Source organism: Quercus lobata, chromosome 10 (genome assembly GCF_001633185.2).
Source record: "Quercus lobata isolate SW786 chromosome 10, ValleyOak3.0 Primary Assembly, whole genome shotgun sequence".
Taxonomy (NCBI): Eukaryota; Viridiplantae; Streptophyta; class Magnoliopsida; order Fagales; family Fagaceae; genus Quercus; species Quercus lobata.
The window spans coordinates 32,754,242-32,769,696 of NC_044913.1; the positions used below are offsets into that span (position 1 = coordinate 32,754,242).

At 34.9% G+C, this 15,455-nt stretch overlaps 1 protein-coding gene across 4 annotated transcripts in view; it reads right to left on the reverse strand.

The window, feature by feature from the left end:
* LOC115963891 (probable cyclic nucleotide-gated ion channel 20, chloroplastic) overlaps positions 1-15,455 on the reverse strand; it is a 50,367-nt gene that overhangs the window by 11,620 nt on the left and 23,292 nt on the right. For 3 of the 4 annotated variants that reach the window (XM_031083118.1, XM_031083117.1, XM_031083115.1), the window contains 2 exons: positions 5,481-5,636; positions 4,092-4,237 (listed from right to left, as the gene is read on the reverse strand). In XM_031083118.1, the coding sequence (XP_030938978.1) occupies positions 4,092-4,237; positions 5,481-5,636 (302 nt within the window). The remainder of the gene's footprint in view (positions 1-4,091; positions 4,238-5,480; positions 5,637-15,455) is intronic. The other variant, XM_031083116.1, reaches the window with a different exon arrangement.

A 15,455-nucleotide genomic window follows, 5' to 3' on the forward strand; every position in this document is an offset into this window, starting at 1 on the left:
GAGGTCTTCACACCTTTAGATAGGTATCCTCATAGACCCAAAAAGTGAAAGAAACATAATCATAAAAATGATCAAACTTGTGCACTCATGATCTTTGGATATTGCTGCAATGGCTAAAGTACTACCAATTAAACTCTAGCATTAGTTATACTAGCAGACTTACTGAAAATTGGGAGAACAAGGTTTTAACTTTTTTAGCTTAAAAATATTATTGTAATAACTATTCACAAACCCATGCAATGCATGGGAATATTATTAATGATCATTTTGTGGTTAAACTTATTTGAAAGTAAAATTTTATAACAATAATTCATTCAGGATCATTTTGTGAATCACCAAAAGAAAATTCTTACCACATAAGTTAATAAACTACCATTACTAAAAAACAAATTACCAAAGATATATAACATAACTTATCAAATTATTCTAACAAAATTTTGTTAATAAATCATTTAAATCAACCATCAAATATATGACATACCCTAGAAACTTCATAATTAAATATAGCGTAGAGTAAATATGGTTTTTACAAAAATAATGAATTCAAATTGACAATAATAAAGTAGAAAAATGAAAAGAAGACAAACCTAAATGTAAATTTTTGTGCGGTTGAATGTAACTATTATTTGAATGATTAACGTGATCTATTGATAATAATTAATAAAAAATGATAAAAATCTAAAGAGTCTTTTTTCTAATATAATGGAGAAGGACTTTTTTTTTTTTTTAATAGGAAATGGAGGAGGAAATTGATTGTCATTTAAAGTTGTTAAATTACTTACTGTCCCAAAAACTTAAACTATTAAGAAATGATGAATTTAATCACTTAACTATAAGTCTAACACTCCCCCTCACTTGTGGGCCTAAAATTCCTCTTAATAAGTGGGGACCCAACAAGAGAGAATTTAACATTTTAAATGGGAGGTAAAGGAAAACCAGGGATCAAATTTAGGATCTTCAGCTCTGATACCATGTTAAATTAGCAATTATCCCAAAAACTTAAACTATTAAGAAATGATAAATTTAATCATTTAACCACAAGTCTAACAAAAGTAATTAAAACAATACAGAACATATTCATATAGTCATATATTTCTATTACCTATAGGCAAACAAAAATCAAATAGTCATTCTTATAGTGTTTGATGACTTATATATTCAGTGAACAGTTTTAGAAAGGACTTTGATTATTATGTATCAGTCACAATTTTTAGATAATTTATTCTATTTTGGCAAAGATGACATGGATAATGAAAATAAATATTATTTGTAATATAAGAGCACTAGCACCAAGTGTGCTAAATGCTAACCTTTTAGCATTTAGCATACCAAACACCAAAAAACAAGCTACATGAGATGTTTTAAATGCCAAAATTTTTAGCATCTCAAATGCTAAAACTAAAAATGTTTTTTTTTTTTCCCTCCTCTCTCTCTCTCTCTCTCAAACCAAACTCTGAGACATTTTTTCTCTCTTTCTAAAGTCTCAAAATCTCAAATCCCAAATACACTTGCTACCAATTCTTCTGTCCCACTGGCTTCATCTTAGAAATAGGACATGAAATTAGAACATGCGATGTAATGTGTTGTCAAATGCTATATTAAAGTAGCAAAACTAATTTTTGATGTGTTACAATAGAATTTTTTTGCAACAGTTGATACTGATGCTCTAAGTATATTATATGTCTTGTCATTTTTTGGTGCAATGCATCCCAATATGAAGTATACATTATGCAAATCTTTGTTCTTTATATCAACTTTTGAAATCCAAGTGGTAAAGGAAGAAAGAAGAAAAGAAAAGAAAACCACATTTGATAGAACATTTGAATTTTCGATCAAAGATTGGTTCTTTGCTTTCTTTTCATTGGAGCTAATTGGAGAAGAATTTGGGCTCAGTTTTGGAGATAATGTAATCTTTTTATGGAACCGGATGTTTAGGATGTCAATGGTTGCAAAAGTGAGGTACCAACATGTTAATGGAGAAAAGGATGGTAAATCAAAATTATTGTTGCCAAATATTCTTTTTACTACCTTCGTTGCTGCAATAAATCCAATGAAACACAACTTATGAATTTTATTCTAAGTGTTGAAAACCCATTTATGAATGAAGTTTACTAATATAATGGTATTTTTCAATATTTGTTCTTCTACACGAACATGACCATTTTTTTTAACCTTCTTATAGTCATTTTATCAAAAACATGAAAACATAGAACTGCAAATATAGGGATTACCTTCAGCATCAAAACAAAGAGCAAACCACTTTGCTTGGCAACAATTCATTGTAAAAGAGACATAAAAACAAAACAAAAAAACACATAATACTCCAATATATAAAACACGCTTGACATACCATATGGTTTTAAGAAACAGAGCAATATCCCCATTCAAGAATATAGGCTTGCTGCTCTAAAAGTAGCTCGTTTCTGGCAAGAGTTAAATCCAAAACTATTCCTGATGCAGGAGACGCAAGAAGATTATTATTTAGTATTATTTATGTTTGCAAACCAATTGTATTTTTATGCTTTAGGTCCTATTAGTTTATTGGGCTATTAGTATTTTAATTTAGAAGCAAGGTTATTTTTGTAATAAGGCAATTAGGGTTTCCTAGCCAATCAAAATTAGGGTTTAGCAATCCTTTATAAGTAACCTATTGTACTCCTTGAGAGATAGTTGATATTTTGATGAATGAAAAAAATGGTTGTTTGGTCTCTCTTTGGTCTGGTGCTAACTCCAGGTCTACCCTAGGTGCCGACTCCTAGTGGTTTCCCCACTTGGTGTTGACTCCAAATAAGGCTTAAGTGCTGACTTCTAGGTCATATCCCTTTATTTTATTATTGTTTCAGTTTTGTTCTAATTGTCCTGCGTCAATTCCCCTTCCGGTTAACAAAGACAGAGGACGTCTAATGGTTTATATATCATCTCTTTGATTTTATAGGGGTGGTGACAACTAAACAGGTATGAATTGGTTGGGTTCAATGAGGAGAGGAAGAGACAAGGAGGAGAGGGGGAGTCTTGAGGCATTAAAGAGCTTACATGGAAAGTTGAAAACAATGAAGATAGAGAATCATAGGTTTTATAAAAGCTGAAGTGAAAACTGTGAAAACGTTAAAAGACTAATAGAAAAATAATGGAAGTAAAATAATTTTGTTTATTAATGGAAAGAAAAATAATGACATGGATGCTAATGTGGCTTAATAGAAACCTAACAATAATAAATACTATACTTCAGTTTATATATATATATATATATTTCATACCAGGGGAATAAGCCAATAAGCCCTAAACCGATTTTCTAATCTTTCTTTCCTTTCATTCTTCTCTCTCTCTTCTCACCTAACCCTAATATTTCAAAGTTCAATACTAAACTTGGCATTAGAGCAACCGATCCAACCCTAGAATTCCCTATAAAAAACTTTTGGAGCTCATTGTCAAATGAAAGACGGTGCTAACATATGGTCACCAAAGTCCGACGATTACATGGATTGACTCACCTCTCTCCTAATTATTGTGGTGATTGTTTTGTAATTTTTTGAAGCCATGACAATGCCCAAACTTAAAGGGTGAACTTCAGGTTTTGCCTAAGTTATAAAAGTCTCTGAATAGAGAAAGGGCTAAGGTATGGGTTGCTCCAAGAAGAAAGGCATTCATGCCATTAAAGAGACACATATTCACTCTGGCTATATAATCATGTGGTTTCTGAAATTTTAAATCCTCTGTCCTCCATACATTCTTTGATCCGAATGGCAGAGGAGGTTCCGTATTCATACTTTTCCCTCTGAGAGTGATGACAGTCCATTGAATTGCCAAAGAGAAAGGGTAAACCAATTTAGTTCAATACTCTCTCTCTCTCTCTCTCTCTCACACACACACACACACACAAAAATAGTTCCAGCCACACTTGATTCTTCAACCTAGTCCATCACTCAATTCTTTGAAGAAATATAATTAACAGAGGGTTCAAACAAGAATATTATTTATATTGATCAACACTGATAAGACACTCTATATACTGTCAAGAATCTTAAGTGGCTTTTGCATGCACAAAGATTTAAGAACAAGATATCATATCACCATAGTAAAAATAATTGTACCTCCGCCCAAGAGCCTGAAGAAAGTTTTGCATATTTCCAATGAGAAGAGCAAAGAGCAAGAGGCCCAGTCCAATAATGGCCATGGTAAAAAGGACTTCCCAAACAAAATAGCTTGGATTTTGATTTCCAGCGAGGGTACTGATTTGCTTCATAGAATCGTACAAAAACAATGTCAGCAATGAGTTAATTAATTTATACATTTCATTACAAAATTTATTGAATCACATATGAACACACTTCCTATCATTTTACCAAAGGAAACGTGTCAGGTCAGTCTGGAATACAATCAAGAAAGAAAATCATTTGAGACAAATAATTTAATTATGATATTATTATAAAGTCAATAAAGTTTTTCATTGGCAGGCACTATAAGACACAAGTTCATTATACTATTATAATCATAAGATACTCATGTAGTTAATTTTGAGCTTGTATTCCAGCATCAAAAATGCAAAACTCACTCAATTAAGTGTACAACATCATGAGACCACATATATGACATAACATTTACATTTTGTTTGGTTTAATGGAAATAAAAGGGAATGGAAAACTCTGTAAGGAAAGGAATTTGTTTCCCATCTGGTTCAAGGGAAGGAAATGAGATGGTGATGACACAGAGAGATGGGAAATCCATCTTGGCCCACATCATTGCGTCCACCCAAAATGAGCAAAGATAGAGGGAAAAGATTGATGTCTATTTAGTTATAATCGGAAATTTTCATGAGCCTTGTAGCTCAATTGGCACTCATTGGTGTCTCTAACAGAGACATCCTACTTATTTATTACATGTATTTTTTAAATTATTTAAATACAGAAATTTCATTACTTTTTCTTTATCTTATCCAACTTTAATGTCAGCTCTCAAGTGTGGGACATCTACCTCTAAAAAAAATTAGAATTTTTATATGAATGTGTTACTCTTGTTAATTTTATATTCGCATGTTATTTTTATATTCGCATCTACTCTTGTAATCATTCCATATCACTCTAATATATGTGATAAAGTAAGAGACTGATTGATGAAGCCCTAAACCTTTTTTTACCCCTCTCTCTCTCACTGTGTTAACCTAATTTTTTATATTTCACAACTCAACTTGGTATCACAACATCCTGATCCAACCCTAGAATGCACTATAACAATCTACAGATTTCTTTTTTTTTTTCAAATGAGAGGATGTACTGATGTTAGCATATGTACTATACTGAGTAATATTGTTTAAGTTGTGAGGGAAAACGAGTAATTTTGCATTTTGGGATTAACCTATAAATAATACATGTGTATTAGGGCTAATGTAATTTTTCTTCTCAATAAAAATTGCTCAATTAGCTTCTATGTTGTATCAGAGTGCCAATGTAAACAATCCCAGCTTGTCATGTCTAGTTGACTACCATGGACCTCCATAAACCCACAATCCGACCACCGGTAACCGTCGTGCCTAGTTGACTACTGTGGACCTCCAAAACCCACAATCTGACTGCCACTAACCCTAACCAGCATAGTCGACTATTGTCAACCCACCAGAACCCACAATCAACTGCTGCTACCTGAAACCAGCAAAGTCAACCATCAACAACCACCCAGAAGGCCAGAACTCGCAAACAGAAAGTCAATCATCGAACCCAACTCTAACAAAGTCTCTCATCTCTGATGGAGGAGAAACCAATTTTTATATTAACCTTGTTCTCTTAATTATGTTTTCAGATTACTCAAAGTAGATCGGGAGATGTTCACCTGGCTCGAAGCAAATATTTGACTTCGAGAATTTGGGTCTAGGGTCGGGAAAACACCTAAATTAATCGGACTTTTTATGAAATGCACAAGTTAACAATAAGAATGAGGGAATACTAATTTACTAAGTGCCTAAATTACGATGCTTAATTTTCTTTTCTTTTTTTTCCTTTTGGACACAACTGGGACACAATCATATGATAGTCCCTAGGGTAGAAGATGACACCAGAGTGTCCCAAGTTCCAGCCAGCCCAATCTGATGCTAAAAAACCCTGGCCCAAATGTTTTTGAAGTCCAACAATAAAGCCCATTATTTTGAACGAATTTTCCCTCCAAATTAGATCATTAATGATTATTTTCTCAAAGAAGTCAAATAGCATTACTTAGTATTCCCTAAGAAATAATCAGCCTTTATGTTTCAGTACTCCTAAGCAGACCAATCATTTATTTTGTTTCTAGTCTCTATGAGTCTTATTTGACTATGGTCTTGAAAATGTAATGTGTTAATTGCTATTTTCATTCTCCCATGCTTTGAGGGCTATTCTAAGCTTCTATAAAAGCTATTTGGCTGGATTGAATAAATCAGAGTGTATTTTGAGATTATTATTTTTTGTGCTTAAGAAGAAGGATTTCTTCTACTCAACTCTGAGGGACTTGCATGCACTTGGAAGAATGGCAGACTAGGGGAAGATTTTGTTATGGAAAGCTTGATTGTGTCTTTGTCACAATGGACTAAATGCATGGCTTTCCCCACAATGTGGTAAGGAATTTCCCCATCCTGCATTCAAATCATGGGCCCATTCCACTGGACATGGACTGAGCCCAATCTTCAAAGGGAAACCATTCCATTTTGAGTGGATGTAGACCAATCAGCCCAACTGCCAGAGCATTATAAGTGAAGCATGGAACAGTAACAGGGCCGGTTTTCATGCCTACCAATTGGTACAGGGGATCAAAGAAGTGAAAGGCAATTTGTGGGAGAGGAACAAGAATGTGTTTGGGCAAGTGGAAGTGGACATTGAAAACAAAATGATGGAATTGCAGGAAATACAAGTAACATAAGGTCCCATGAAGATGTTAGAAAAGCTGAAGACTAGAACTTTCAGTTGGAAAAAATTATACCAACGAGAGGAAACTGCGTGGACACAAAAAGTGCTATGAGACTGGATAATCAAGATGGACAGGAAGTCTAAGTACTTCCAAATGGTAGCTAGAAACCATAGGCTATGTGATGCGGGAGATGAAAGAGAATTATTATTTAATATTATTTATGTTTGCAAGTCAATTGTATTTTTATGTTTTAGGTCCTAGTAGTTTATTGAGCTTTTAGTATTTTAATTTAGAAGTAAGGTTATTTTTGTAATAAGGCAATTAGGGTTTCCTAGCCAGCAAGGGTATTTTTGTAATAAGGCAATTAAGGTTTCCTAGCCAATTAGAACTAGGGTTTAGTAATCCTTTATAAGCTACCTATTGTACTCCTTGAGAAAATAGTTGATATTTTGATGAATGAAAACAATGTCCGTTTGGTCTTTCTTTGGTCTGGTGCTGACTCCAGGTCTACCCTAGGTGCTGACTCCTAGTGGTTTCCCCGCTTGGTGCTGACTCCAAGCAAGGCCTAAGTGCTGACTCCTAGGTCATATCATTTATTTTTCCGTTCTTTCAATTTTGTTCTGGTTGTCCTGCGTCAGTTTTGGTATCAGAGCAAACACTGATCTGTTGAAGCATCACTGCAGGAAAGAACCAGAAAATATCACCCACAAAAAAAAAAAAAAAAAACCACAAGATCAACACCCACCGCCTCAAAACCCATCAACCACCAGCCGCCGAAACCCACAAGATCAACACCCACCGCCCCAAAACCCAACAGCCACCAGCCGCCGAACCCATTATCACGTCGACCACCGTCATGTCTCGTGCCGCCGCTGCCTTCCCTGTCGTCGCGCCACCACAGTTGTCAACCCCTAGCCCCGCAAGCCCATCGCCGAGCAACATTCTTTCAATTTAGAGATTCCACTCTCTTTCATTAGTTTCTGTGGTTTCTTTTTCATAAGTCTGTACTTTGAGTCCGTGTCTTTCAATTTAGAGTCTTTCGTTTGACTTTCTTTTAAAGTCCGTGTTTGTAGCTTCTTCAATTTTAAGTCCATGTACTGTATTTTATTATTTTGCAAAAAAAAGAAAAAAAGAAGAAGAAGAAGAAGAAGAAGTCTTGTTGCTGCCAGCCCATTGCACGTATAGGCCCCAAAGCTGTTATCCACAGTTGCTGCCAGCCCGTGACTATAGTACAGTAAGTTGGCCACTATCAAGGAGAAAATCACAGTAGCTATTTGTTGAAGCACTATTTTAGAGAATCATGGAAATATTAGAAGCACCTTATTTTGATGGTTATGAAACTTATCCACGAGATTTTGTCAACTGGATGAATGGGATGGAGCGATTCTTTGAGCAAGCAAATTTTGCAGATAACATAAAGGTTAGGTATGCCAAGTCGAAGTTAGTAGGTAAAGCACAGAGGTTTTGGGAGAATCTTGAACGTTTCCGCTATATGGATTATGAACCTGCCATTACTGTGTGGGAAGATATGAAAGAAAAGCTTTGTGATGAGTATTTGTCACCATACTATCGAGCTAAGTATCTATCCCAATCTCAGTGTGGTACTTTTCAAGTTGAAACAAATGCGATGAATCCTCATCCTCATCCCATATCATGTCCTCAGTGCACTTTTGAACAATCTACCAAGGAATTATCTACCAGGAAAGCAATGGAATTAACTATAAAGCCCATGAAAGAGATTCAAGACAGGATTGCTCAGATGAAGCAAATGAAGACTCAACCTGATTCAATTGGAAAACCAAGGATAATTGATCACAATGAACTTATTGTTGCCCCCATAGAAGACAACATTGGTGGTGATATCTTGGTTGTGGAGAATCCTCCAGCAACACCAAAGCCTAATGTTGACATAGACGTACATGCTTCGACAAGTGTTGCTTTAACAAGCGTGCAAGGAAATGAATCCATTGAAAAACAGCAAGGTGAAAAGATGGCGCCTAAAGAGAGTATTGTGTTAGAGGGTGAACATGATGTGAAAGTTAAAGTTGTTGAATGTGCTTCTGATCAACCCCCCACAGTCCTTGAAGATCTACATCTTGGTGAAGTCGAAGAGGTTGAAACCAAAGTGCTTCCTATGGCTCATAAGGTTCAAGAAGAGATTATACTGATTCCACACATTGATTTTATTATTCCAAATGAGTTTGATATGGTGGAATTCAAGGTTTTTATTTTCCCTATGCTCCCTAAGGTGATTCCAAACTTGAAGCAAATGTTGTTTGTCAGCATCCTAATCCTTCAATGCTTTAAAACTCGAGGTCGAGTTTTCTCCAACCAGAGGAGAATGATGCGGGAGATGAAAGAGAATTATTATTTAATATTATTTATGTTTGCAAGTCAATTGTATTTTTATGTTTTAGGTCCTAGTAGTTTATTGAGCTTTTAGTATTTTAATTTAGAAGTAAGGTTATTTTTGTAATAAGGCAATTAGGGTTTCCTAGCCAGCAAGGGTATTTTTGTAATAAGGCAATTAAGGTTTCCTAACCAATTAGAACTAGAGTTTAGTAATCCTTTATAAGCTACCTATTGTACTCCTTGAGAAAATAGTTGATATTTTGATGAATGAAAACAATGGCCGTTTGGTCTTTCTTTGGTCTGGTGCTGACTCCAGGTCTACCCTAGGTGCTGACTCCAGGTCTACCCTAGGTGCTGACTCCTAGTGGTTTCCCCGCTTGGTGCTGACTCCAAGCAAGGCCTAAGTGCTGACTCTTAGGTCATATAATTTATTTTTCCGTTCTTTCAATTTCGTTCTGGTTGTCCTGCGTCACTATGAAACTGAATTCAGCAGATAAAGGATGATCAGGGTTGTTGGATGGATTCACAAGAAGGTATCTTCCAGTGTTTCCAGAATTACTTCCAGCGACTCTATACATCACAACAGACATATGAGGCCAACCAGATCCAAGAACAACTAAGCATAGTTCCTCTGCCTGCTGTGTCAATGGAAAAAAAAAAAAAAAAAAAAAAAAAAAAAAGCTGTAGGAGCCTGTTTAGAATGAAAAAATCATTCAAGCGCTCTTTCAAATTGGACCGTTCAAAGCCCTTGGACCAGATGGGTTACCAGCTGCATTCTACCAGAGGTACTGGAGGGTGGTTCAACCAGACATGCTTGCAACTATACATTCCTTCTTCCACTCAGATCTGATTCTGAAATCCCTAAACCACTCTTTCCTTACACTGACTCCTAAATCTGCTAGTCCAGAAGATGTCTCCCAGTTTTGCCCTTTCAGGCTTTGTAATGTAGTCTAGTCTATGAGATCATTTATAAAATTCTTGTCAATCAACTCAGATGCCTGCTTTGACTCCTTTATCTCCCCTTTCCAAAATGCATTCATACACGGTAGGCATATCTCTGATAATATCATCCTTGCACATGAATTTTATGTCATTATTAAGAAGAAAGAAGAATATTAAAGGAGAGTTTGGTTCCCTTAAACTTGACATGCACAAAGCCTATGGTAGGCTGGAGTGGGGTTTTCTCAAAGTTGTCCTATCTACCATAGGATTCAGGGATAAATGGATCCAGTGGCTCTTGCAGTGTGTTACCACTATATCTTATCATGTGTTAATTAATGGTGGACCTTCCCAGACCATTATACCTCCTAGAGGTATTAGACAGGGAAACCCTCTCTCTCCCCCCAATTTATATCTGGGCAAGTAACTGTGAGATAATTTAGTTTACCAACCAGACAACGATATCTCTCAAGATTAGATAATAGATCTGATCTTAATAAAATTTGACATTAGGATCCATAGGGGTCTCCACTTGTTTAGATCCTAGCAAGCCATTTTCTTCCAAAATATCCAGCACATACTTTCTTTGTGATAATCAGATGCCTTATTTAGATCGTGCTACCTCAATACCCAAGAAACAATGAAGTTTGGCCAGATCCTTAGTTTGAAAGGAGTTTTAAAGGAATGTCTTCAAATCATCAATGTCCTTGTCATCACCAGTGATTATGATATCATCAACATACACTATCAACATAATCTTTCCTCATTTAGAGGTATGAGAAAATACAGAGTGATCAGATTGGCAACGTTGCAATCCAAACTTTAACACTGCTACACTAAAATAACCAAACCAAGCTCTAAAAGGTTGCTTAAGACCATAAATGGCTTTATGAAGCCCTTATACTGTCCCAAATTCCCCCTGAGCAACAAACCAGGTGGTTGCTCCATCTACACCTCTTCCTTCAAATCGCTATTTAAATTGCACTTTTAACATCTAACTAAAATAGTGGCCAACTCAAATTAGCAGCTAAGGAAATTAAAATTCTGATTAAAGAAATTTTAGCAACCGGAGAGAATGTCTCTGCATAATCAACACTATATGTTATGTATACCCTTTGGCAACCAAGCGAGCCTTCAAATGCTCAATACAACCATCAGGCAAGTACTTCACAGTGTCCACCCAACAACAGCCAACAATAGTTTCCCTAGAGGAGGAACTAAAGACCAAGTGGCATTTTGAGACAAGGCATGCATTTCTTCTTGTTGCCGACGATGATACACCTGGAGTGGTTTTTTAGGAGGAGTTATAGTAGGAGACATGGGGCACTAATGAAAGACGAAGAGTAGGTGAGTAACACTAGTATCCCTTCTGATTACAAGAATACCTAAGAAAAACACATTTAATTGATCTAGGATCAAGTTTATCACCCCTTAGACCTAAGAGCTGAACATAGTGCACACAACCAAAGAATTTAGGAGGTAGGAGAAATTAAGTTACAATAAGAGATAGCACAGTATAGAGGATCTAACCACCCAAAATAGTAGAAGGCATGCGATTGATTAGGTGACAAGAAACAAGCACATCATCACTTCAATAGGATTTGAGGACACTCATATGGAATAAAAGAGCACGGGTAACCTCTAACAAATGATGCTATTCGCATTTAGCAACTCCATTTAGTTGTGGAGTACGAGGACATGAAGATTGGTGAATTATACTATGATCATCAAAAAAATGAGACAAGACAACGATGTATGAAAATATTCACGAGCATTATCATGTCAAAAATATGAAGTGAAACACTAAATTAAGTCTTTATTTCCATATAAAAAGATTTAAAAATGAAGAACAATTCAGGCCTTTCTTTCATAAGATAAAAAGAGGTGATCCTAGAAAAATTATCAACAAAAATAACAAAATATCTAAATCCCAACAATGAAGGAGTGTTTATTGGATCCTAAATATCAGAATGAACTAAATGAAAATACTAACATGATTTCACACCTAGAGACAAAAGGCACCCTATGGTGCTTGCCATGGTTTTTAGACCTAGGCCAGACTGTATGTGTCACGCCCCAAACCCAAGTAAGAGCTAGACATGTGACAACAGCCACACGCTTATAAGGTTTACACTCTACAAGTGTGAAAGATCTTCTTAATCACTAAGAATTTGTCCTCAAAGAAAATTTCATCAATAAATCCAAAAATATCTTCGATAATGCAATTCTCAAAGGATCTCCAAAATAATAATCTTCCAACATCACAAAGAAAAAATAAACTAAATCTTTTAAGACTAAAGTCTAAACAAAAGACATTATTAAACATAAAATTCCAAATTTTATTCCAATGATTTCCTAAACTTCACTCATACGCACATCCCAACGGAAGCCCAAACATATGCTGCTCAATAAGTAACCAAAGTCCTAATAAGTTCTATCAAGCAAATAGATCTGTAAAATAATAAGTTGTACATAGATCGAATATCTTAATCTTACAAATATATCATAGATGGATTAGAACATAATCAGTTTTCCATATATCAAAGCTATAATTTACAGTAAGTTCCAAAAACACACAAGCAATTTCAAGACTTAAAACAGTTCAAATAATCAAACATAATTTATATTCTTAACAATCTTTATGACTATGGCCACGCTATATCCCCATAAGCGGGCATCAAATTCAAATGAAACTAGTTCCGTGCTAATATATATCCCCCATTAGCTGGGTCCAGAAACACGATAGGCTTGTGATGCCCTAGATAGAACTAGTTTCAGTACCAATAAATAAACCCTATTAGCTAGGTATCAGACTCAAAACAAAGTCAAATTGTCCAAAATCATATATATCAAATCAAAGTTCAAACAAAAATATATCTCATTCAAATACATATATATAAAATTATATATTCAGTAATCAAATATATTTGTGATAATTTCTATTTTTTACTTTAAATCAATGTAACTAAAACAATTAAATAAAATTGAAACAATTATAAACAAATTTCAGTAGTTAACATACAGTAGTAAAGAACCAATTAGGATAAGATTACTTATCTCAACTAGCTCACCACAAAAGAACTTCTCCCTAACACTTCCTCTAAAATCCTTAGATATCACCTAAACAATTTTCAGCCACCATTTACTCAATAATCAAATAATTCAAGAAAAACTTATAACAGTACCGGCCAAAAGAGAAACTACTAAAAATATCCAATAATGTTCCACTAATATCTCATACCCAAAAATCCTCATTCTTAATAATCTTCTTTATTTTTCTGCCACCATTAATGCCCTAGAGATAAGGCTAAAACTCTTAGTACTGTATCATACTAGGAGAAAAACAAAGACACTTGGACACTATTGCGTTAACACCTTTATTTCCTTTTCTTTTCTTTTTTTTTATCTCTGCCACCTGCCACCATTATCATCTCAAAATCTCATGCCACCTGCCACCATTATCATCTTTTGAGATGATGATAACTCCAAGTTCGAGTTAGGCACATGGCCTTATGGAAATACAACCATTCTTTCCTTCTTCTTTTTTCTTTTTTTTTTTGGTGATAGCATGTCAGAACTCAAAGCCTAGGCGCAATAGGCTTTTTGTTTTCATCAAGTACAATACTTCGGGCACTGCTCCTTAAAGAAAATCTGTGCAGAATTAAGCCTAAAAAAATTTGCGGCTTCTATCTACGCTTAGCGCACAAAGGTATAGAAAAAGATTGAATTACTGAACATAGAAAAATCTGCAGGTACCTAGCTTCTAGTTTACCAAAAATATATATCTAAACCTCTCTTCCTTTGCATCATTAAAACTCTTTGAATATTTAAATAGTTTCACTACTAGCCAAAACTACTCTAATTCCAAATAAAGCATAGATATTTTGGGTAGTCTCCTCTCTCAAAATATCTGTCATTATATGCTGACTTAATTAACTTATATATAGCTTGGGTTTCAACCTTATTTTCTAAAAACCCCCTTAGTAATACTAATTATAAAATTGACCCCACAAAAAGATTTACTTAAATACCCCTCCTTTTAAATCTCTTTTTTTTTAATTAAATTCCGAGTATTACAGTATGGTACGACTTGATTAATAGGGAACCTCTCACTAATACGGTTCTTTTAACTCTAACCGCAGTCGAGCCCAAGTTTGAAAATTGTGGACGGTTCTCATGGTTTAGGTCAAAGCTTTAAAAAAATGGAATTTACCAGCTTACATCACCTTATTGCCATTGTTGAAGTTTCAACCACCAAGAGATGTTGTCAAACGTTAAGATTGCATCATAGTTTCTTCTCTGTCTCACTCTCTTTCTCGTTCCTTCTTTGTTTCAGTTTTTCTTCTTATTCTTCTTCTCCATCTCTTGTTCTTTCTGTGGTTTTGCCCTCTGGTTTGTTCAATACCTGACTGTCAATGTCTCGCACTCTCTCTTGTTCTTTATTCGGTTTCGCCCACTGCTTTGCTTAGACTCAACCTATTTTCTTGGACTATTTTTTTAAATGAGGCGGACAAGACAATTGAATTTTACACACTCTCACTCTCTTCTTGGCTTCCTAGCTAGCTTTACGCTATCCACTGTCCTACTGTTCTAGGCTTTCTAGCTAGCTTTTGTTTTGTTTTTGTTTATTTTATTATTTTTTAAATTTCATGGGGAATGGGTCTCAGTCTCACAAAAAAAATTAAATGGCAGGCAAATCAATGTCTGCCACTGTTCAGGCTTTTTTTAATTAATTTAATGGGAAATATTTTTCTTAACATTTTTATTGGGTTTCTTTCAAAAAGTTTATTGGGTAGTCAAATGGGCTTTGACATGGCTTAAATAATTTAGATATCATATAAGCTTGCATAAAAATAAAATAAATATGTTAAATAATTAATTTTCAATTAATTTTAAATAATTAATCATAGTCAAATTTTCAATTTTTACTAATTTAATATATTAATTTATATTTTAAATAATTATTAAATTAATTATAACATCATCATAGTTTGACCTTGATTCAACCTCAGTCCAATCTCAAAAACCTGGAACATCTCCCTTGTCCAATTTTTTGAATAGTACGGGTTTAAAAACCATGGTGCTTAATCAACTGACATGCTTCACATTGTAAGGACACAACAACATGACGGGACTAATCAAATCCTGGAGAGAGGGATGACCAAGATAACAATGATACTAGAGAGGTGAGATAGACAAGTGAGAAGCCACTAAAACAGAAGAACCATGCTAATCCAGGTAGAAGAGTCCACCAATTGCATTCCCTCCACCAAGAATATTCCCCGTCTAGAGAT